This window comes from Cetorhinus maximus, chromosome 3, assembly GCF_964194155.1.
Source record: "Cetorhinus maximus chromosome 3, sCetMax3.hap1.1, whole genome shotgun sequence".
NCBI classification, from domain to species: Eukaryota; Metazoa; Chordata; class Chondrichthyes; order Lamniformes; family Cetorhinidae; genus Cetorhinus; species Cetorhinus maximus.
The window spans coordinates 154,655,485-154,679,245 of record NC_135881.1 but is presented as its reverse complement, the minus strand read 5'-3'; the positions used below and the strand labels follow the sequence as shown (position 1 = coordinate 154,679,245).

General features: G+C 43.9%; 1 protein-coding gene across 6 annotated transcripts in view; it reads right to left on the bottom strand.

Moving 5' to 3' along the window:
* Positions 1-18,696: 18,696 nt before the first annotated feature.
* LOC144678975 (uncharacterized) overlaps positions 18,697-23,761 on the bottom strand; it is a 68,026-nt gene continuing 62,961 nt past the window's right edge. For 5 of the 6 annotated variants that reach the window (XM_078539126.1, XM_078539129.1, XM_078539131.1 and 2 more), the window contains one exon: positions 18,697-19,201. In XM_078539126.1, coding sequence (XP_078395252.1) covers positions 19,007-19,201 — 195 coding nt within the window. In that variant the 3' untranslated portion in view covers positions 18,697-19,006. Of the gene's footprint in view, positions 19,203-19,712; positions 19,752-23,761 lie in introns of all 6 variants that reach the window. The other variant, XM_078539130.1, reaches the window with a different exon arrangement.

Genomic DNA, 23,761 nt, shown 5'->3' with positions numbered 1-23,761 from the left:
CCAATCTCTTATGTGGGACTTTGTCGAAAGCCTTCTGAAAGTCCAAATAAACCACATCCACTGGCTCCCCCTCATTGGTTACATCCTTGAAAAATTCACAGTAGATCTGTCAAGCATGATTTCCCTTTCATAAATCCATGCTGACTCTGTCCGATTCTGCCACTATTTTCCACGTGCTCAGCTATTAAATCTTTTATAACGTACTCTAGAATTTTCCCCACTACTGACGTCAGGCTGACTGGTCTATAATTCCCTGCTTTCTCTCTGCCTCCCTTTTTAAATAGTGGGGTTACATTAGCTACCCTCCAATCTGTAGGAGCTGTTCCAGAGTCTATAGAATCTCGGAAGATGACCACCAATGCATGCACTATTTCTAGGGCCACTTCCTTAAGTACTCTGGGATGTAGATTATCAGGCCCCGGGGATTTATCGGCCTTCAATCCCATCAATTTCCCCAACACATTTCCCTACTAATACTGATTTCTTTCAGTTCCTCCCTCTCACTAAACCCTGTGTTCCCCAACATTTCTGGTATGTTATTTGTGTCCTCCTTTGAGAAGACAGAACCAAAGTATGTATTTAGTTGGTCAGCCATTTCTTTGTTCCCCATTATAAATTCCCCTGTTTCTGACTGTAAGGGACCTACATTTGTCTTCACCAATCTTGTTCTCTTCATATACTTATAGAAACTTTTACAGTCAGTTTTTATGTTCCCTACAAGCTTACACTCGTACTCTATTTTCCCCTTCTTAATCAATCCCTTGGTCCTCCTTTACTGAATTCTAAACTGCTCCTAATCCTCAGGTCTGCTGTTTTTTCTGGCCAATTTGTATGACTCTTCCTTACGTCTAATACTATCTCTAATTTCCCTTGTAAGCTATGGTTTGGCCACCTTTCCTGTTTTACTTTTGCGCCAGACAGGAATAAACAATTATTGCAGTTCACCCATGCGCTCTTTGAATGTTTGCCATTGCCTATCCACCGTCATCCCTTTAAGTAACGTTTCCCAATCCATCATAGCCAACTCGCGCCTCATACCATCGTAGTTTCCTTTATTAAGATTCAGGGCCCAGATCTCAGAATCAATTACGTCATTCTCCATCTTGATGAAGAATTCTATCATATTATGGTTGCTCATCCCCAAGGGGCCTCGCACAACTAGATTGCCAATTATTCCTTTCTCATTTCACAATACCCAGTCGAGAATGACCTGTTCTCTCGTTGGTTCCTCAATGAATTGGTCCAGAAAAACATCCCATGTACACTCCAGGAATTCCTCCTCTACGATATTGTTACTAATTTGATTTGCCCAATCTATATGCATATTGAAGTCACCCATAATTACAGATGTTCATTTATTACATGCGTCTCTAATTTCATGTTTAATGCCATTCCCAACATCACCACTACAGTTTGGGGGTCTATATACAACCCCTACTAACATTTTTTGCCCCTTAGTGTTTCTCAGCTCTACCCATACAGATTCCACATCGTCGGACCTAATATCTTTCCTCACTATTGCGTTAATTTCCTCTTTAACCAACAATGCAACTCCTCCGCCTTTTCCTTTTTGTCTGCCCTTCCTAAATACTGAATACCCCTGGATGTTCAGTTCCCATCCCTGGTCACCCTGCAGCCATGTCTCCGTAATCCCGACTATATCATACCTGTTTACATCTATTTACGTGGTCAATTCATCCACTTTATTGCGAATGCTCCTTGTGTTAAGGCACAAAGTCTTAAGGCTTATCTTTTTAACATTACTTGTCCCGTTCCCACTATTTTTCACTAAGGCCCTGTTTGATTCTTGCCCTTGATTTCTCTGATTATCACTTTTCTTATTCTGCCTTCTGACTTTTGTTCTTGAGTTTGATTCCCCCTCCTCTGACTCCTTGCATAGGTTCCCATCCCCCTGCCATTTTTGTTTAAACCCTCCCCAACCACTCTAGCAAAATGTTCCTCGAGGACATCAGTCCCACCTCCCCCAGAACTGGTCCCAATGCCCCAGGAATCTAAAACCCTCCCCTTCACACCATCTCTTCAGCCACATATTCATCCGATATATCCTGCTATTTCTACTCTGACTGGCACGTGGCACTGGTAGTAATCCTGAGATCACTACCTTTGAGGTCCTACTTTTCAACTTACTTCCTAACTCCCTGTATTCTGCTTTTAGGACCTCATCCCTTTTTTTACCTATGTCGTTTGTACCAATGTGTACCACGACCACTGGCTGTTCACCCTCCCCCTTCAGAATGTCCTCTAGCTGCTCTGAGACATCCTTGACCCTAGCACCAGGGAGGCAACATTCCATCCTGGAGTCTCGTTTGCAGCCACAGAAACACCTATCTATTCCCCTTACAATTGAATCCCCTATAACTATTGCATTCCCACACTTTTTACTCCTCCCCTGTGCAGCAGAGCCAACCGTGGTGCAATGAATTTGGCTGTTGCTGCTTTCTCCTGGGAAGCCATTCCTCCCAACAATATCCAAAGCGGCATATCTGTTTTGCAGGGGAATAGCCACAGGAGATTCCTGCACTGCCTGCCTAGTCCTCTTGCTTTGCCTGGTGGTCATCCATTCCCTTCCTGCCTGTGGACTCTTAGCCTGCAGTGTGACCACCTCTCTATACGTGCTATCCACGAGAATCACCACCTCGCGGATGCTCCACATGTCCCCAGCCGCCGCTCCAGCTCCAAAACCCAGGCTTCCAGGAGCTGCAGCTGGAGACACTTCCCGCACACATGCTGGCCCTGGACACTGGAAATGTGCCCGGCTTCCCACTTAGAGCAGGAGGAGCATACTATGGCTTTGAGCTCTCCTGCCATGACTTACCCGTTTAAATTAAATTAAACCTTTTGCAAGATACTTAATATCAATTATTCTCGGGCTCTTCTTCCCTGCTCCTTGTTGTTACAGAATATAGCCCCTAAAAATGATGAACCACAAAATAAGACCTTAAAAACTATAAGCAATAACAGTAGTAAATGCTTACCCAGCCATACTTACGGTACTCAAAGGATCACCTTGTTCCCTCCTCACCGAACTCCCTCAGTCACCCCTGCTCTCTCAGCTTTTCTTCAACTCCCGACTCCTCTTGCACTCCTTTTCAATTCCCGACTCCTCTCGTGCTCTGCTTCAACTCCTGACTCCTCTCCCAATTCTCTTCAACTCCTGGCTCCTCTCGTGCTCCTCTTCACTCCCAACTCCTCTCGCGCTCCTCTTCAACTCCCGACTCCTCTAGGTGATGCTGACTGCCTGGCCCAGAGTCCTCCTCTCGCACTCTCCTCTAGGTGCTGCTGACTGCCTGTCCCAGAGTCCTCCTCTCGCACTTTCCTCTAGGTGCTGCTGACTGCCTGTCCCAGAGTCCTCCTCTCGCACTTTCCTCTAGGTGCTGCTGACTGCCTGTCCCAGAGTCCTCCTCTCGCACTCTCCTCTAGGTGCTGCTGACTGCCTGTCCCAGAGTCCTCCTCTCGCTCTCTCTTCTAGGTGCTGCTGACTGCCTGTCTCAGAGACCTCCTCTCGCTCTCTCCTGTGACACCTCCATCCTTATGAAAAAATGAACCTTCATAATTTTAAAAGACAGCTTCAATTTCTCAACCCATCTTAAATATTCACAAACCATTACATTACCAGGTGCATACATTAACATAAGAATTTATACAAACCCTTGGTATCAACATAGGTCGTTTCAGTCCAGTGTCCAGGTTTTAAATATCCGGTTTCCTTTGAGATTTAAACTCTCGACAATGCATCTACAATTAGATTTTCTCATCCAGTCACGTATATAATCTGTAAATTAAACAGCTGCAGTAATAAACTCCATCTGTACAGTCTTGCACTTCAGTCTCAAAATTTTAAAGGATTGTGGTCTGTTAAACAATTGTTTCTGATAAATTGCTTCCAACATAAATCTTGAAATGCTGCAACGCCAACACCAGACCTAGGGTCTCCCTTTCAATGGTTGAATAGCTTCTCTGATGAACATTCAGCTTTCATGAAAAATATCCTATCGGTTTCTCAATTCCAGTTTCATCTTCTTGCAACAGTGCAGCACCCATGCCCACATCACTTGGGTCAACTGCCAACTTAAATTGCTTGGTGTAATTAGGTACTGCCAAAACTGGTGTCATCGTTAATACAGTTTTTAAACTGTCAAATGTATTCTGACACTTCTGTGTCCATTGAAACTGCTTGTTCTTTTTTAATAGCCCAGTCAATGGAACCACCACACTGCTAAATTTTGGTACAAATTTCCGGTAAAATCTATTCATGCCTAGAAATCTCAAAACTTCTCATTTTGTTGTAGGCATGGGAAATTTATGATGGCTTTTACTTTCACATCTCTCGGAGCCACCTTACCATGTCCAATGGTATGGCCTAAATATGTAACTTGCGCTTTTGCAAACTCACTCTTAGCCAGGTTCAGCACCAAATTAGCTTCTTGCAGTCAGTCAAAAGTTCTTTCCGATGTTGTAAATGCTCCTCCCACATTTGACTGAAAACTATCAAGTTATCAATATAAACAGCAGAATTGCTCACCCCTGTAATTACTTTGTTGGTCTTTGAAATGTTGCTGGTGCATTCTTCATACCAAACGACATAACTTTAAACTGATTATAGTCCATCTGACATCACAAAAGCCGATATCTTCTTTGCTCTGACAACGGTACTTGCCAATATCCTCTCAGCAAGTCAATCTTTGTGATAAACTTTGATAGTCCTACTTTCTCAATGCAATCTTCCAACCATGGTATAGGATATGAATCCATTTTTGTCACTGCATTCACCTTTCGATATTCCACACACAGTCTTTGTGTTCCATCCGGTTTCAGTCCCATCACAATAGGCAGTTACTGCAAATAAACTCAATTATGTTATTTTGAAGCATGAATTCAATTTCTTTCTGCACTTGTGATAATTTTGCTGGACTTAATGCGTTAGGATCTTGCCTTATTGAAACTCCATTACCCACATTTACATCATAGAACCATAGAAAAGTTACAGCACAGAAGGAGGCCATTCGGCCCATCTTATCCATGCCAGTCCGAGGATACCCAGGTGCCTTTTCGAATCCTATCATCCTGCACCCGGCCCATAGCCCTGCAGCTTACAGCACTTTAGGTGCAGATCCAGGTACTTTTTAAAAGAGTTTAAAGTTTCAGCCTCTGCCACCAACTTGGGCAGCGAATTCCAGACACCCACTACCCTCTGCGTAAAAAAGTTCTTCCTCATGACCCCCCTACACCATCTGCCACTTATCTTGAATCTATGTCCCCTGGTTCTAGAATTCTCCATCAAGGGAAACAATTTTATCCTGTCCACTCTATCTATTCCCCTCACAATTTTGTACACCTCAATCAAGTCACCTCTCAGCCTTCTTTGTGTAGCTAAATTTGTCCTTCCTAGCTTATTCCCACAAATAGCTTTGTGTGACTGCAATAACTTCTCCAAATCACTTTGATACTTGTTCAGAAGGTAACTCAATATTACATTTAAATTTTTAAGTACCCCCTCTTTGTCCAATTTTATTAGAAGAAAATCAATTTCAGAATCTTTCATTTCTACCTCTTTTTCTTTATCTACCACTACTAATACCTCCTTTTGGTCATCTTCCCTTTCAAAATACTTTTTAAGCATATTCACATGACACACTCTCTGCTTCTTTTTCTATCTGGAGTATTTATTAAATAATTTACTTCACTCAGTTTCTTTTCAATTCTGTAAGGGCCATTAAACCTTGCCTTTAATGGTTTACCCAACATGGGTAATAAAACTAACACCTTTTTCCCAGCAACAAAACTATGAGCTGTGGCCCTCTTATCTTCTTTCTCCTTCCTCACCTGCTGTGATATCTTTAAATGTTCCTTAGCTAACTCACATGCTCTGTTCAATCTTTTCCTGAAGTTTGTCACATAATCCGGGAGAGTAGTTTCCGAATTCTGATCCACTAGCTTCTGTTGAATCAACTTAAGTGATCCCTTTACCTCATGATCATAGACTAATTCAAAAGGACTAAATCCTGTTGATTCATTAGGAGCATCTCTAATAGAAAATAGCAAGAATGGAATTCCCCTATCCTAACCCTGTGGATAGTCTTGACTATAAGCCCGCATCTAGTTTTAAAATTTTGATGCCATCTTTCCAAAGCTCCTGTGACCCCGGATGATATGCTGTCGGCTTAAACAGTTTTATCCCCAAACTGTTCATTACTTCCTTAAACAGCTGTGACATGAAATTTGAACCTTGGTCCAATTGTATTTCATTTGGTAAACCATATCTGGTAATGAATTTAGTCAATTCTTCCACAATTCTCTTTGCTGTAATATTTTGGAAAGGTATCGCTTCCAGAAACCTTGTAGATACATCCATTGCCAGCAAGTGCTGATTTCTACTTTTAATCTTAGGAAGGGGCCCTACATAATCAATCAAGGCCCTAGTAAAAGTTCCTCAAATACTTGAATCGGAATTAAACTTGCTGGTTTAATAGTAATTGACGTTTTCCTGTCACCTGACATGTTCTACAGAATTTGACTACATCTTTATGCAATCCGGGCCAATAGAAATGTTTTTGTATTTTTGCCTGCGTCTTCTTAATTACTAAATGTCCCCCTATTGGAATTTCATGAGCTACTCTCAATATCTCATTTCTATATCCAGATGGTATTACTATCTGATGCACTTCCATCCATTTTTCATCTGCTGAAACATGAAGATGACCTCAACTTCCTCATTAACACATTACCTTTAAGGTAATAACATTCTGGAATACATTCTGCCTCTGTTTCTGAGTAATCTGACTGATATAACTGCTTTATTCATGGATACTTCTGTTGTAACCCCACCAACTTCCTTGAGCTAAACAATTCAGCTTCATTCTCCTCCATTCTCTTTGGCTGAACAAACTCATCAAAGGTAAGACCATAAGAAATAGGAGCAGAAGTAGGCCATTCAGCCCATTGAGTCTGCTCTGCCATTCAATGAGATCATGGCTGATCTGATAATCCTCAACTCCACTTTAGTATCAGCTAATTGAATATCAGCTTCTTTTCCCTACGTTTTAAATTCCTCCTCTCCCTGTTTTAACCTGTGAGTTTGTGACCTCATTGCTACACAACCTGGAAACAATCCAGGATGCTCTTTCTGCAACATCTCTATTGAATGCATCTCCACAAGGCTGCTTGACTACAGTAGGCATCACTAACATCTGTGACCCAGCTATATCATTACCTATAATAAATTGAGCCCCTGCAATGGGCAATTTTCCCATTATTCCAACAATTACCTTACCTTTTCCACTTACTTTTTAAATTTACCTTCCACAATGGAATAGGTTTAACATCTCAATGAATCCCCTTTATTATCACTTTTTCCTGCAATACTCCCTCTGAACAACAAATATCACTATTCCATTACATTAAGGATTAATTAGCCCCTGTGCCTCTTAAGATTTTAATATCTTTGCCTACTCCACCGTGTACACATGGAAAGACTTTCCCATCACATACAAAATCTTTAAACATTTCTGTAACCTGCACTTCAGCCCTCCCTTGGGTAAATTGTGAACACATTCCCACTTCTTTACCTATCACTGATTCTTCCTGCTTTACCTGTACACAAACCATCCGTTTTTCCTATGCCTGGATCTCAGAACCCACAGTACTCTTATTTCCAGAACTTTTCTGCATTCCAACCACTGTAACGGATTTTCCTTGTAACGTCCAATACATTGACCTTGTGTGCTCAACTTTATTACAATTAAAAACTCCTCTGTTTTGAGTGTCACTTTTATACTCAGCACCTTCCTTTTTAGTCTGAAGATAAACTTCCTGAGAATTTCCAACCATTACTTCTCTTCCCTAACTGCCTTTCAACTTTCCACTTTCTATCCTTCTCGTGTTTAAAAGAGTGACGAAAGAAAGGTTTGGATCTATGAACTAACTCATCAGCTATCTATGCTGCTTGTCTTGCCGTTGTAACCCTCGGTTCCTCCACAAGTTCTAACTAGAGAAGGAATTGAATCTTTAAATTCTTCCGAAAGAATTACTTCTCTAAGAGCTGCATATGTTGTCTCTACCTTTAATGCCCATATCCACCAGTCAAAATTACTTTGTTTTACTCTCTCAAACTCAATATAAGTTTGACCAGGCTGTTTCCTTATATTCTTAAATTTCTACCTGTATGCCTCAGGAACCACCTCATATGCACTCAGAATAGCTTTTTTTACTGCATCATAATCCATCGACGCTTCTTCTGACAATGAAGCGTAAACCTCATGAGCTCTACCGACCAACCTAGACTGTAAAAGCAATGTCCAGATTTCTTGTGGCCATTTCATCTGCTTAGCTATCTTCTCAAATGAAATAAAGAACACCTCTACCTCCCATTTCTCAAACTTCAGAAGAGCCTGCACAAATTTAAACATCTCCCCACTGGGCTTTAGATAGAAAGTGGTCATCTCAACCTCAGAACCTCCCTCAGCCTCTGAGATCTCTTTTTTTAACTTACAGGTTTTGAAGCTGATATTCTCTCTCCCTCTCCTTCTCTCTTTCTTCCTTTACTAATTTCTCCAGTGCCAATTCCCTTTCCTGTTTTCTTTCTCTCTTCTACCTTTCTGCTTGCTCCCATTGAAATGCTCTTTTTCTTTTGCTTCCAATTCCAGTTTCCTCATTTCCAATGCTTGTTCATGTTCAAGCTTCTTCATTTGTAACCGAAGCCTCACTACCTCCAGCTGTGACTCACTAGATTCAGGTATCCCTTCCAAATTCAAATGCTGTGCTATTACTTCAGTTATGTTTACTTTCTTTGCCCCTACAGTTAATCTCAAATTCAATTTATCTGGCAATTCTACTAACTTACCCTTAGATACCTTTTGTAAACCAATCTTCTACTCCCAGAAAAGTTTTAGCTATGGAAAGCGCCATTTTTGCAGTCTCACCACTTTAAAAACTCTCAACACCACCTCCCGAGTTCAATGTGCTCCTCGTACTTGTAGCCTTAAGATTCACTAACTCCAAGCCAATCAAGGAATATCAAAGAGCCACCAATTTTGTTATGATGTGGCAGATGATGTGTTCCAGGTGGACCAAATCCACAAGGGAAACTAGGCCACGCTATCACAATAGATTTGCAATTTGTATTTATTACGAGATGTGTGCATTGAGTTCAATGAGTCTACCAAGACGTTGGGCAGAATTTTCTGCTTGATGTGCAGGGGGGGTGGGGGGGCGGGCCCCATACGTCAGTGTGTAAAATGACACGCGATGACATCAGGCGAGCGTCCCAACATCACCGCACGTCATCGCAATATTTTGCTGGGCGAGCGTGCAATGAAGTTCGATGCGTGCCCACCATTAATTAACAGACTATTTAAGGCTCTTAAAATCGGCAATGGACGCTGATTTTCAGCCGCCCGTGCAATCTTCAGGTCAATGGGCAGGCGGGTAAGAGGCTTTTTAATCAAACTCATCCACGGGTGGAATAAGAGGGCTCAGTGGGGTTGTCAATCTGGTCTGAGAGTATTTATTGCAGAAAGTTTTTTAAACTTGCCTGTGTGATCTGTAGCAGATCAGAACGAACTCCAGCAGCTTTCTGTGTACTTTGAACCTTCAGGTCAGCACTCTGCAGTCAGTAATCTTTATCGGGCCTGCAGCTTTCCAGAGGCTTCCCTTTAGCCTGGGTATGGGTTCTGACATGTCCACTGGAGGCAGCTCCTCTGAGGAGGAAGGGAGGGGTAGAAGGAGGAGGAGGAGGCCAGGACTGGACAATCAGCCTCCAGAGGAGCACCTTTGGAAGCACAGGCGCAGGCGCAAGGGGCACAGGGCCAAGAGGTAGACCAAGGTGGAAGGGGCCGCAGGAGACGCCACTATCCTGCTGCCAGGGTATACAGGCGGTGAAGCAGCTACCTCATTATGACTGAGGTGCGGTGCCGAAGAAGGCTCCGACTGTCAAGGGAGACAGTCAACTACATCTGTCAGATGATTGGCCCTGAGATCTCTCCTAACTGTGTGGGTGGACACCCCATGCCAGTGGCTCTGAAGGTCACAACTGCCCTCAACTTCTATGCCTCTGGCTCCTTCCAGGGCTCGGTGGGTGATCTGTGCGGTGTCTCCCAATCAGCTGTGTACACTTGTGTCAAGCAGGTTACAGATGCTCTATTCAGCCGTGCATTGACCTTCATCCACTTCTGCTGGGACCAGGCAAGCCAGGCAGAGCGAGCCAGAGGTTTTGCGGCCATTGCTGGCTTCCCCCGCATCCAGGGTGCTTTAGACTGTACACATGTGGCCATCAAGGCGCCAGCAGGTGAGCCCGGTGCCTTCGTCAATAGGAAGGGCTTCCACTCCATGAACGTGCAGATAGTGTGTGATCACAGGATGCAGATTCTACAATTCTGTGCAAGGTACCCAGGCAGCTCCCACGAAGCCCACATCCTCAGACACTCCCAGGTGCCGGGGCTCTTCAGTGCTCCGGCTCAGCTGGATGGATGGCTGCTGGGTGACAAGGGCTATCCCCTCAGGTGGCTCATGACGCCTCTCCGCCATCCAAGAACAGAAGCTGAGCAGCGGTACAATAGGAGCCACGCCTCCACAAGGGCTGAGGTGGAGAGAGCCATCGGTCTTCTCAAGATGCACTTCCGATGCCTGGACCGCTCAGGGGGCCCACTCCAGTACCCCCCAGATTGTGTGTCGGTGATAGTGGTTACATGCTGTGCTCTCCACAATATTGTGCTGGAAAGGGCGGACGCAGAAGACTTTGATACAGTGGATGAGACTGCACATGATGAGTCCAGCACTAATTCTGAGGATGAGGAAGCACAGGGGAATGATGAGGGGCTGAATGCTGACCCAGGACTACACCAAGGAGGCAGGGACACCCAGGAGACTTTAATCCAACGAACCTTCAGCTAATTCCACACAAATGGATCAGGAGGACCAGCCTTGCCTGGCGCTTCCATACTCGGCACCATCAGCTGCAACTTAGGGTTTTGGACATAAACTTCAATGTCCACTCAAACACTCATGACATGTATGTAAAACACACAAATGCAGAACAAAGGAGCCACCCTCAGCCATGGTAACGCATCTTGTTTTAATTTTCACCATCATAAGGTCACACAAAATCGAACCAATAACAAATAATAATTCCCTAATCTAGGGCCAACACAAAAGCACCAGTGAGAAATCCATGGTGTGCCTATGCTTTTGTTTGTGGGTGTTACATCTTGGTGCCGCCCCATCGCTCGGAGTGGCATCTGAGACAGCCTGCTGACTCTGCTGCCCTGTTGGCCTCGATGCCCTTGGCGGTCGTCCTCTGGCCCGTGGAGCCTGTGCTGGCCCCACCTGGGAGGGAGCGGCCAGGTCCACAGCTGGCATTTCCCCAGCAGCCTCACCCGATGAAGCGGTCACTGGGAGAGGGGTGGAGCAGCTGGTGCCCTCATCCAGAGCGCCCTGAGAGGTGCCCGCAGATATGACAGGCAGCTGCTCCGCCAATGTGTGATTGCCCCGGACCTCCCTGCTCACCATCGATGGATGGACAACGAGCTGGGAAGCTTGAAGCCCACACCATCTTCCACATTGGCAATGACCAGCTGCGGCCACTGGCGCTGTGAGGGCTTGCAGGTCTGAGCGTAACCCCAGGAGAACCTGCTTGTTCTCCTGGAAGTCCCTCTCCATGAGAGTCGCCACTCTCTCCATGGAGGAAGCATGACGCTCTGTCTTGTGGCTCATTGCATTACTGATGCTCCGCGTGGACTCCTCTACCATGGACACCAAGTGAAGCATAGTCTCATGCAACACTCCCAGATGCTCCTGCACACCTGCATTTCCTGCAGCTGCTGCATCATGGACGACTCCAGAGGCACATCATCACGCCCCGGCTCAGCTTGTGCCTGGTCCCCTGCAGTCCTCCAACTGCTGGCGCCATCGGCACTCTCTGTCTCTGCCAGTTCCTCCAGCGATTGTGAAGTGCCCTCTCCACTGTGCCCCGGGACACAAGCCGATGTTGCAATGCCCACCAATGTGCTAGTACTTGCGCTGGTGCCTGCCTCGCAGAAATGGTGACACACAGGTGACAGTTGAGGGCCCTCAGGTGTGAGAAGGGGCATCTGCAATTCCTCCTGGCGGCCATGCTTTGATGATGCTGAAATTAACAAGGACAGTTAGCATCCACACAGTGACACACTTCATCCTTTTCCCCCGGCTCATTATGCGCTCAACCTTCCAGAACCTATGGAGACGAATATTGGTGGGGTGGCAAATAGTCAGGAGGAGACCCTAACATTACAGGCAGATACAGACGGGCTGGTCAGATGGCCTAAGGAATGCCAAATGGAATGGAATGTGGATAAGTGTGAAGTGATGCACTTGGGCAGGAGAAACAAGGTACAGGAATACACTAGGAATGGTAGGACCGTGGAAAGTAAGGAGGGTCAGAGGGACCTTGCTGGGCAAGTCGACAGGCCCATTAAGGTAGCGGGACAGGTACATAAGGCATTTAAGAAGATAAATGCCATACTTGCCTTTATTAGCCGAGGAATAGAATATAGGAACATGGAGGTCATGTTGCAAGTTTAAAAAACTCTGCCTAGGCCACAGCTATAGTTCTGCATGCAGTTGTGAAACGTGCTTCACGGGAGGGATCTGATTGGAGTGGAGAGAGTGCAGAGGTCGTTGACCAGGATGCATGCTGGGATGGAGGTATAGATAGGGTCGATAGAAAGGAACTTTTCCCCTTGGCGGAGGGATGAGTAACCTGGTGGCATAGATTTAAGGTAAGGGGCATGAGGTTGACAGGTGAGGTGTTGAGGAACTTTTGCACACAGAGTGTGTTGGGAATGTGGGACGCACTGCCTGAAAGGGTGGTGGACGCAGAAACCCTCCTAAAATGTAATAAGTATTTGGATGAGCAGTTCCAATGCCATGGCATACAAGGCCATGAGGATAGTGGTCGGAAATGAGATAAGGCGACTTTGGAAGGTGCTTGACATGCGTATCTTCGAAGGGTCGAGGGACCTTTGTCTATGATCCACACCTCTGACTCTATCAGTCTGTGACTGAGCAATGTCGCAACAATAACAATTCAAAGAATCATCAGTGCTATGGATGGTGGGAAGACAGAGCAGATGTCACCGTTGACCTCAAATACCTGGCCGCTCTAACCCAGCCTCACCGACACCAGTGGATCTGGGTGCATGGCGCCTCTCAAGCTCCAGGGCCTCTTGCTCGAAGCGGCTTAAAATCATCAGCTGGGCCTGGCCGCCTCCAGTCTGTGAACGTTCACAAACATTGTGAGCATTTTTCTCCTGAAAAACAGAGAAGACCAGTCATTGCGGCTAATCGCACATGGACTCTGCATGCGCACGCCACACCCCAACCACAGTGACCCATCTCAGGCCTCCAGTGCCTCCTCTCCCCATTACTGCTGATCAGCCACACAAAGATAGTACGCCTGTTCCCAACCTCCCCCCAACGGCCACCTTGGACACATTCTGCGTCCATCACTTTAGGAAACACAGTCTTAGCTCCCATAGCAAGGAGGCGCAGCTAGGTGCAGCGTCGAGGGCAGCAAACGGCTCTTAGCCATGAGACCTTGAGGCTCCCCTTCCACAATCTCATCACCGTGAACAGGACATGTGTTGGAGTTCTGAGTATGCGCCTAGCTGCATCTCCTGCAGGTTGCCCCAAGACTAGTCATGTGCAACTAAGAGCAACACATGGTGCAGGGGAGAACTCATCTCCTCATGAGCCACTCAGGCTGATATAAGCATGGGCACTATCTGCTTGCCCACCCTGTGTACGGGAAATGGCCAACGTGATTCAATGCAGTCACGACAGTAAGACTTGGGGGGGGGGGGGGCCTCAAAGGCTACCTGCTGGATTGCCCAATGCCAACATGGTACTCACCCTTCCAGAGTGCAAGAAATCGTTGAAGCGCTTGCGACACTGGATCCAGGTGCGCTGCACCACATCGTGGGAGCTCACCATCCCCACCACCTCTTCCCAGGGACCTTTGGTCATGTGGGGGGGCCTGCTCCTCCCATCCTGGGGGATCAAAACACCAACACCTCCCACCATGCTGCCACCTCCTCGAGGAAGGCAAGGCAATATCAGAAAAGTGAGGGGCACATTGGCCCCCTGCTGGCCTACCCTGCTCCTGTGGCAGACCCTGCAGCCTGACCTGCGCCTCTGCTGTTCCCTCCAGACTGCCCTGCTCAGTAGACCCCCTGCGGTTGGACCTCGAGGTGGCCATTGTGAGCAGCCTACAGGAGGCTGCTAGGCCTTCTTTTAAACAGGCTGCCAGGTCGCTGTTGGGCCCAGCGGTTTGTGCATGCCCGCCGCAGGCCGCTACCCATGGGAGTTGGAAATGCGTGGGAGGGCCTTAATTGGCCCGCCCGCGCAAAATGGCAGTGCAGCCCCGATCGCGAGCGCCGATCAGGTCCGCGCCCGTTCACGGTCCGCGCCCGTTCACGGTCCACTCTTGCTCCACCTGCCTGCCAAATGGAAAATTTTGGCCATTGAGATTTTAAAAATTAAATTAAAATATTTATTAACAAAAAAAATTTCAAGCACATACATTAGAATACAGTTACTTAATACTATAACAAATTCTAAAATTCTTAATTCGCCTAACTCCCAACTACACAAGGCAACAGTCCAAAATAGATTTTAAATATAAAAAACATCCAAGTTACCACAGCACCCAGTCAGCAGTGGAATTCCAAAGGCTTTTCTCCAACTTTAGTTATTGGACACTTTTGCAGACTTTTGCACAAGTGGCTAGAAGCTTCTTCAAGGCTGTTTCACAAAGTCCTGTTAGATCTTACATGGCCCGCAACATAGCCTGTCATTCCTCTTTATATATGCTTCTCTCTCCTTAATCTGTAATTTCCATTGTTCTATATGTTTTTGCAAATTTACTTTTCCTACAATATAAAAATCTTTCGTGTTACTATTATGACGTCTTCCCTTTTAGGAAAAATAAATACACTGCTTGGCCTTGCTTATCTTACCAGCTGTGAACATCCTACCATCCCTTTGAAACCCAAACATCTCCTTCACTTATCTGAAAATCCAAATTTCCTTCACACCTTCTATGCTAAAACCTCATGCATGTTTACCCATTAGCATTTCAAATGCCTTTTATCCCCAACTTCTTTTGATAACTTCAAGCTTGCAGTCCAGATGACTCCAATTCAATTAAATCACACAAAGACAGAATCATCCATACTCACCTCTATGAACCTACTTTACAATAACCCGCAATAATATGAAAATTATAGTTTTGTGACAACACTGGTTACTGCTTTAACGTCTTCTGCCCAAAACAGTGCTCTGATTACTCTATAACAAATATTTTGCAAAATAATAATTATTCCATTTCCAGTCCTATGTTCCATGTCATTATTTATAAAATCCAACATTGGTCCTTTTAATGGCTTCATCTACCTGCACTTGCACTTTGCTCGTTTCTCCAAAGATTTATAAATAACTTCTTCAGGCAAAATCTCAAACAAGATGGGAAATTTTGAAAGTAGTTTGATTTTCGAAAATTACTTAAGTAATTCAATAAACTTCAATGGCAAAGTGGAAAAATTATGTAACTGCAATGGATAACCTTTTCACTTATGTCAATTGCTGCCAGAATATAGGCCTGTGGCAAGTGGCGATGGAACCAAGAGGGAAAAACCTACTTGACCTCATCCTCACCAATCTACCTGTCACAGTTGCATCTGCCTATGACATTGGTCAGAGTGACTGGCGCACAAGTCCTTGTGGAGATGAAGTCCCATCTTCACACTGAGGATACCATCCATCGTGTTATGTGGCACTAGTAGTGCTAAATGGGATAGATTCAGAGCAGACCTAGCTGCTCAAAACAGGGCGAGCATGAGCCGCTGTGGTCTGTCAGCAGCAGCATTTTGTTCAACCACAATCTGTAACCTCATAGCCCGGGATATCCCTCACACAACCATTATCAGCAAGCTAGGTGTCGCCCCAGGCTCAATAAAGAATAAAGGAGAGCATGCCAGAAGCAGCACTAGGCATTCCTAAAAATGAGTTGCCAACCTGGTGAAGCTACACTACAAGACTGCTTACATGCTAAATAGCCGAAGCAGCATTTGATGAACAGAGTTAGAAAGAGTCACAAGAATGGTTCTAGGGGTGAGGGACTTTAGTTACATGACTAGGTTGGAGAAACTGGGGCTGTTCTCCTTGGAGATCTGATAGAGGTTTTAAAAATCATGAGATAAGTAGATAAGGAGAAACTGTTTCCAGTGGCAGAAAGGTCAAGGACACCAATTTATAATGGAACTTTTTTTTTATGCTGCAAGTGGTTAGGATCAGGAATGCACTGCCTTGAGTGTAGTGAAGTCAAATTTAATCATGGTTTCAAAAGAGAATTGGATAATTTTCTGAAGAGAAAAATTTACAAGGCTACAGAGAAAAGGTGGGGCAGTGGAACTTACCAGTTGGTCTTGCAAAGAGCCAACACAGACATGACAGGCCGAATAGCCTCCTCTGTGCTGTAACCATTCTGTGAGAACAGCTAATTCAGTTTTTGTAAATGGGACAGGTGTCAGGTTTAAGCTTATTTGAACATTGGATGCGAAAGATTGCCAATTACATAAATCATAGGTTGCATTCTATTATGAATTGCATGTTATTTCCCCATGTTGCTATCACCACTGCATACAAACTCCACTTATTTTTCTCCACTTTCATCTCCTGACATTGCATGCATCAAATGACGCGTCAATTGATTCAAGACACTTTAGTTTGAACTATCAAACTCCACCCAAACTTCACTCTGCATTAATTCATACCTGGTTGATGGTATTAGCACCGTGTAATAGGTGTTAAGTAATTAAATATTCACAACTCAGGCATATTGCCTGAATCCTATTCCCCTGAAGCAGCTAACTAATCTACACCCTCTCCATTATAGTCATTTATGATTTTACTTTTATCAGTTAATGGTGATAAACAGACCCGTTTTCACATGTACATACGAGTAGAGCCGTAGTGCTGAATTTTTGCAACCCCGCCCCCTCTTCACCCCAGGTTGGGAGCAGAGGTGGGTGGGGGAGGGCCGAAAATACTGGCACTGACTGGCATGTCAGTTTCAGGATGCTATTCTCGGTGCCAGCCATTCTAGGGGAGGCAATTTTGAGGCTCATGAAGGTCACTGCTCCCACAAGGTGGGCAGGCAGTTAGGCCCATTAAAAGCCTTGTTAAAGTTAAGTAATGGAGGCCAACTGGGATTTTCCAGTTGGCCTCCAGTTTCCTGACATTCTCGGGTAGGGTGGAGGGGTGGGGCATGCATATTAACTGTCTGGAAACGGGCATCGAGCGGCAAGCTGGAGTGCAATGCTCCTGGTACTGGGAGGCACACAGACCCTCCTTGCTCCTCATCATGTGTCCTTGCCAGCCAGGGTGGGGGTACAGCCAAAGACCACTGTGGAGGGGGCTCCATGGTGCTTTTACTGATGTTGAATTACATTTTTTTTTTAAAGTAGATGAAGCACCCTCCCTGTTACAGTCTTTACCTTGAACTGCAGCCGGGTGCTTCTCTGAAACTGGAAGGCCTCTGATTGGCCCTCTAGCTTCAAGAGCCTACCTGCACCCTTAATTGGCCAGGGAACCTTTCTCCATGTCAATTAAGGGCTCCAATTTCAACTTTAATCGCACCCCCTTTCCCCAGAAGTCCACCCAGAAGTGAGTTTTGGCCCAAAAACAAACATTACTCCTGTTTCTCAACATCATGGCAAAAATACACCCCATGGTTACTACAGTGCTCCACACTTATCTATACTTTAAGGTTGTTGACTTAACTCCTTTCTTTGTCCAATATTTTCTATTGTCCCTCTTCTACTTTATCAACCTTATCTTCCTGTTTTATCTGGTTTCTTCAAATAAATTAGACACTGTAGCAATGCCAACTGATCCCTGGGACATCCCACTCAAATCAATGAACATAACTCCTTCAGCGATTATCTGTTTGCCATCCTTCATCTAAATTCTTATCCATTCACCTGGTTTACCATGAATCCATAACAGCTTTCAAGTTTAACTAATGGCATTCCATATGTAACTTAGTTAAATATCTACTGAAAATCTTGATACACAACCCCATAGAATATTCCACGTGGGTTTATAATTTCCTCAAAAGATTAAGTAAAAAGTGGTTGGTAAGGAAGAATCTGTCCCTTCTGAATCTGTGCTCACTGCTGAACTGAATCGAATGCTAACACTTGTGATGTTATAATTAACTTCCACTTGCCTAAGTTTTGTATACAATTCTGGATCTCAGCTGCTCCACTGCAAATGGAAAAATCTCAAGTATGCACGTCGGTTCCTGGAAACCTCAGTGGGCAGAATGGGTTTAGCTAAGTGGGTGGACAGACCATCTTTTCAAAGATTTGCTAGGGGAGGGCTGAAAAGAAAGAAAATTTTCACAAAGGATTTTTCTTTTAAATAATAATTCACAGCTGTGTTAAGATAACCTTCAACATTGGAGTTCAGCAAATTGTTAGACATCTGTATAGTATCAAATCAACCTTTAAAGCTTAAGAAGAAAAAAGGAAATACCTCAAGTCCCATCAGCTGATAAAGTTTGAAAAAGTTTAAAGTCAAATCATTACACATCTTTGCAGTTGCATTTGACCATTAATGTTTATTTATTCCATACCCAAGAAATGCTTAGAAAGGCAGTTTCTGATTTATTTACAGATTTAGTCAATCTTACAAAAATATCAGTGGAAGACAAGAAGTCCAGAACAGCAGATCACTCATTTTAAATTTATTCTGCTTACACTCCTAGCTTACAAGTTTAGACACCTAATCCCTTTAATTTACAGTTGCTCATTTCTTAAGCTTTGAGCGATACATTTTCCAGTTCATGCATGCTCTGCTGCAATTTTTTTCCATAAGTAAGAAGCAGCAATCTCAGAACAATTGAAAGTTATAACAATCTCTTTCCAGGTTACATAGTTCCATGAAATTCAACTTATATATCGGTCACTTGAGCATCCTCCACGGGTACGTTATAATGTCTGTCATCTTCAGTTATTAGAGTAACCATTGGCCAGTCCTCTTTGTGGTCATCAGGATAGAAGGTGACAAACTCATCAGTTCCAAATTTGTATAGCCTGAAAACTCTGATAGTCAACTCTAAAGAGTATCCCAGAAGAAACATTTCAACCTAAAAAAAAAGCCAGAGTGTACGTCAATTTCATGATGTGCACAGCCATTTATTGTGATTGTTGAATGCGGCAGAATGAATAACTAACTATACATAAATACACTAACAATCAATAACTCAATTCAAAAAGCCCAAGCTGATAAAAAGTAGCTACTATTTGTGCAGCCTAGGCCTTTCTCCAGGTTGCCTCTATCTACAATTTACTTCTGTGATCCCATTACACCTTTAAGATAAATGAAAACTAAACAAATATTTTTAGCTGAGCTTATTGTACTGCTCACATTCTTTCTTATGTGGACATAGTAGTTGAGGGGCTGAAGCAACAGAAATAAATTTAGGGGAAGGCAGAGGCATTATAAAATTTAAATCCCTACAGACAAATCTACAAGTGATACATTAATATGTCATGTGCAAGTTCTAGTGCATAGGAAGTCTCCCAGATGAGCAGCCTGGTTCAGAGCAAATTTATACAAGGGTGGTGGGGGTAGAATATAATAAAAGGAACCTTATCAGGAGGCATCTTATTGCATAGAAGAACAAGCTGCATGCACTAGATAGGAGAAATAAAATGTCAAAAACTTTGAATTTTGGGAATGTTCTTTCCTTTTCCCACCAAGTAAAAGTAAAGGTGTGGTGCTGGCCACTATAGATGGGTTGGGTGGCTGAAAATAAGAGAAAGGGGCAGGGGAGCCTAAAAACACTAAATATACCTTTCCCCATCAGTATGCCAGGCCTGGCTCAGTGGTTACACTTGGCTTATAAACAAAGTTGTGAAGGAAAGCCCCACTCCAGGGTCTCAAACATAATCTAGATTGATGCTTCAGTGTAGTATTGAGGCAATGCTGCACTTACTGGGACACCATCTTTTGGAAGAGAACAGTCTGCCCTCAGGTGGGAGGGGTTAATGATCTCATGTCCTTTTTTTGAACAACAAAGGTGCCCTCTTGGTATACCTTTGCCCTTCAAACATCATCACTAAATCATCTCATTATTGTATTGTAGAAAACCATGGCAATTAGCACATAAGTGGGTCAAAAGAATGCAAATATTGCACATCCTTCGGGGTTAAGGGATAATAGTGACAGACAGAAGAAGTAGAAAGCTTAGAAAAAATTGCGAAGCATTTCCAAAAGATTCTCCCAATCTCCTGCTCTAAATTTGACAGAAGTACGGGAGAAATGGTATAAATGGACTGATTTAGTGGTTCTCCAATCTCCCACCAGAGTCTCCACACAAATTCCAGGTAGCTCCCCACAATTGCTACAATGCAAGATAGGTAGGCTCCCTGTTTCCCTTCATTCCTTCCTCACCTCCCACAAAAATATTAAATTCAGTAGGAGGTGCAGAGGGATGAACATGTTACAAGAAACAAAATGCAAAGCAGTTAGGGTTCAGGTAATGTTAAACCACCTTGTAATATCACTTTTCATACCCCCAGGTTATGAGGTCAACATAAGAACATAAGGGACAGGAGCAGGAGTAGGCTATTCAGCCCTTCGAGCCCACTTCGCCATTCATGAGGTTATGGCTGATCTTCTACATCAACACCATTTTCCTGCACTATCCCTGTATCCCTTGATGTTTTTAATATGTAGAAATCTATCGATTTCAGTCTTAAACATACTCAACGACTGAGCTTCCACAGCCCTCTGGGGCAGAGAATTCCAAAGAATCAAAACCCTCTGAATGAAAAGATTCCTCTTTATCTCAGTCCTAAATGGCCTGTCCCTTATTCTGAGGCTGTGTCCCCTGGATCTAGAACCCCAGCCAAGGGAAGCACCCTTCCTGCTCGACCCTGTCAAGCCCTGTAAGTATTTTGCATGTTTGAATGAGATCACTTCTCATTCTTCTAAACTTTAGAGAATAAAGACCCAGTCTATTTAATCTTTACTCAATCACTCCATCCCAGAAATTAATTTTGTGAACCCTCATTGCACTCCCTCTATGGTAAGTATATCCTTCCTTAGGTAAGACCACCAAAACTGCATCCAATACTCCAGGTGTGGTCTCCAAGGCTCTATATAATTGCAATAAGACATTTTTTATTACAAGAGGATTTGAGTGTAATTGCTTGTTGTACCATTGTTAGCTTTCAGTGACTCATGAACAAGGATATCCAAGTCCCTTTGAAATTTAACACTTCCCAGCCTCTCACCATTTAAGAAATACTCTGTATTTCTGTTTTTCCTACCAAAATGGATAACCTCACATTTCTCCACATTGTATTCCATCTGCCAAATTTTTGCCCACTCGCTTAGCCTCTTCAAATCTCCTTGAAGCATCTTTACACCCTCCTCAATTCACACTTCCAGCTAATTTTGTCATCTGCAAACTTGGAAATGTTACATTTAATCCCCACATCCAAAACGTACACATCAGGTTTTATTTTTAAAAAATATTTTCTACATGCTTTTCTGGATTAGTGATATGAACAGTTTGAACCTTTATGTACCCCATTATAAATTAGAAGTCTACCTTTGAGTTCAATGGTGTCAGTCACTCCTGTAAATAATCGCATGTCTACTGCCCAAAACTTATTTAATATGAGATATAACCTAGGAAATACAGAAATGTACCCCTACCCCCGCCCCCTTTATAGGTAGAATTGAAAAATGTTTTATGAACCAAGCACTTATTTTGCAAAATACATATGACTGAACCAAAGCAGAAATTCCAGACCTTACAGCATTTCCACATTTTCCATATCAACACAAAATACCAAAATCATGCTAAACTCTCTAAAACAGAAGGGCAATCCACTTTGTTTTATTTCCTTTTGTCTCAGGGTCCAAAGGGGCTGTGACATCCTAATTTCCTTCCTGCAGCCTTAAACCTGGCTGACCCTAAACATGGGTTTTACCTTTCTGTTTAATTAATTCACATCCCAAGAAGCAGAATCTTACTAAACTACCTGGCAGCTATCCCTGCTAAGATCAAATAACATCTGCTCAAATCAGAAAAGCTGTGCGTAAACAAATCACAAATGTCCAAAATAACTATCTTTCATTCAACATGAGGTTATGTTGGTTTAGACATTCTGAGGTAAATTTTCAATTCATCACCACAGGAAGTAAAATTTTGCCTTGTATAACAGCCATTCCTTATAAAACCCACTCATTTTTCATTCCCATTGGCTTCAACAGAAATAAAAACTGGCTAGTTTCCATAACAACATAAGCAATGGGAGCAGTAGGCGGCTAGTTGGTCCCTTGAGCCTGTCCCACCAGTCAATAAGATCATAGCTGGTCTGATGTGGCCTTAGCTCCACTTTCCTGCTTGCCCCCATAACCTTTGACTCCCTTGTCAATCAAAAATCTGTCTAATTCAGCCTTAAGTTTATTCAATGGCTCAACCTCCACTATTCGATGGGGGAGAGAATTCAAAACCTCAGATCCTCAGAGAAGAAATTCTTCCTCATCACCATATTAAATGGGAGACTCCTTAATTTGAAACTGTGCCTCCTGGTTCTAGATTCCCCCACGGGGGGAAACATCCTCTTCGCACCTATTCTGTCAAGACCCCTCAGAATCTTATGTTTCAATAACAAGCAGCTGATCCATAGCCGGTTTTACGTTTGAGTGGTAAGCTGAAAGTCTACTCCCGAAATCAGAGTTCTGGTTTTTCTGCAATGCTGAAATAGGTGCCCTACTGCAAACTTATCAGATCTCTCCATTTCTCCAACATTTCTAATTGGAATATGCCACGTTGGGTATAACGTTAAGTCACAAGTTGCACAGCTGTAAGGAGATAGAGATTAGCATTCCCCAGGAGGGCGCAAACGAGATGGTCGCCTAGGGTGGCAAGATTTGGGTGGGAGCAGCACAACATTGCCGTCCTTTAAAAGAAAATTGGAACTGAAAGCTGGCCAGAAACCCACGAAGCTCGGCATCAATCTCCCGGTGACCAAAGAAAGCATTTCGGAAGATTTTGAAATGATCTTTTAAACAAATCAGTCCATTATTCATCATCAGCAACCAAGGGGAAAGAAATTCCAACTTTCATCATCAGGTGGCATTGCCACAAGATGTCATCACATCCAGTGCCCCACCGCCCAATCAAATTCAAACCTCAAGTCAGAAAAAGGCCAGGGTGGCTCTGATCGGCCGGGATTTTGGCAGGCTGCCAAACACGAGTTCCCTGGTGGATTTTGAGTTTCATTGAGGGATTTGGCATGAGCAGCAAATGTTAGTCTGACTGCGATGGGAGGGGTCAGAGCTTCAGATCACTTCAACTCTGATCAGGTTAGTGATTTGTTTTTAAGGTTTACTACAAATGTTCTCGCATTATTTCTATTAATGACTGTGACTGGAAGCAGAGCTTTAACCCACGGCCTGGTCGTTGCTCAGACATGTTCACACAGCAGGGTTTGAAGTCCCAGTGTGAAGGCAGCCATCTATTACTTATTTAAATTCCAGAGGACCAACTTCACTTCACATCCAGACTTTTCCGAAGTATTGAAAGTTGGTATCTCTCCAGTATGAAGATTATCTGTGCCACGTTGTAACATTGCTTATATATTTTACAGCTAATCTTAGTAAGAACAGAGCCAGAAACTCCTGA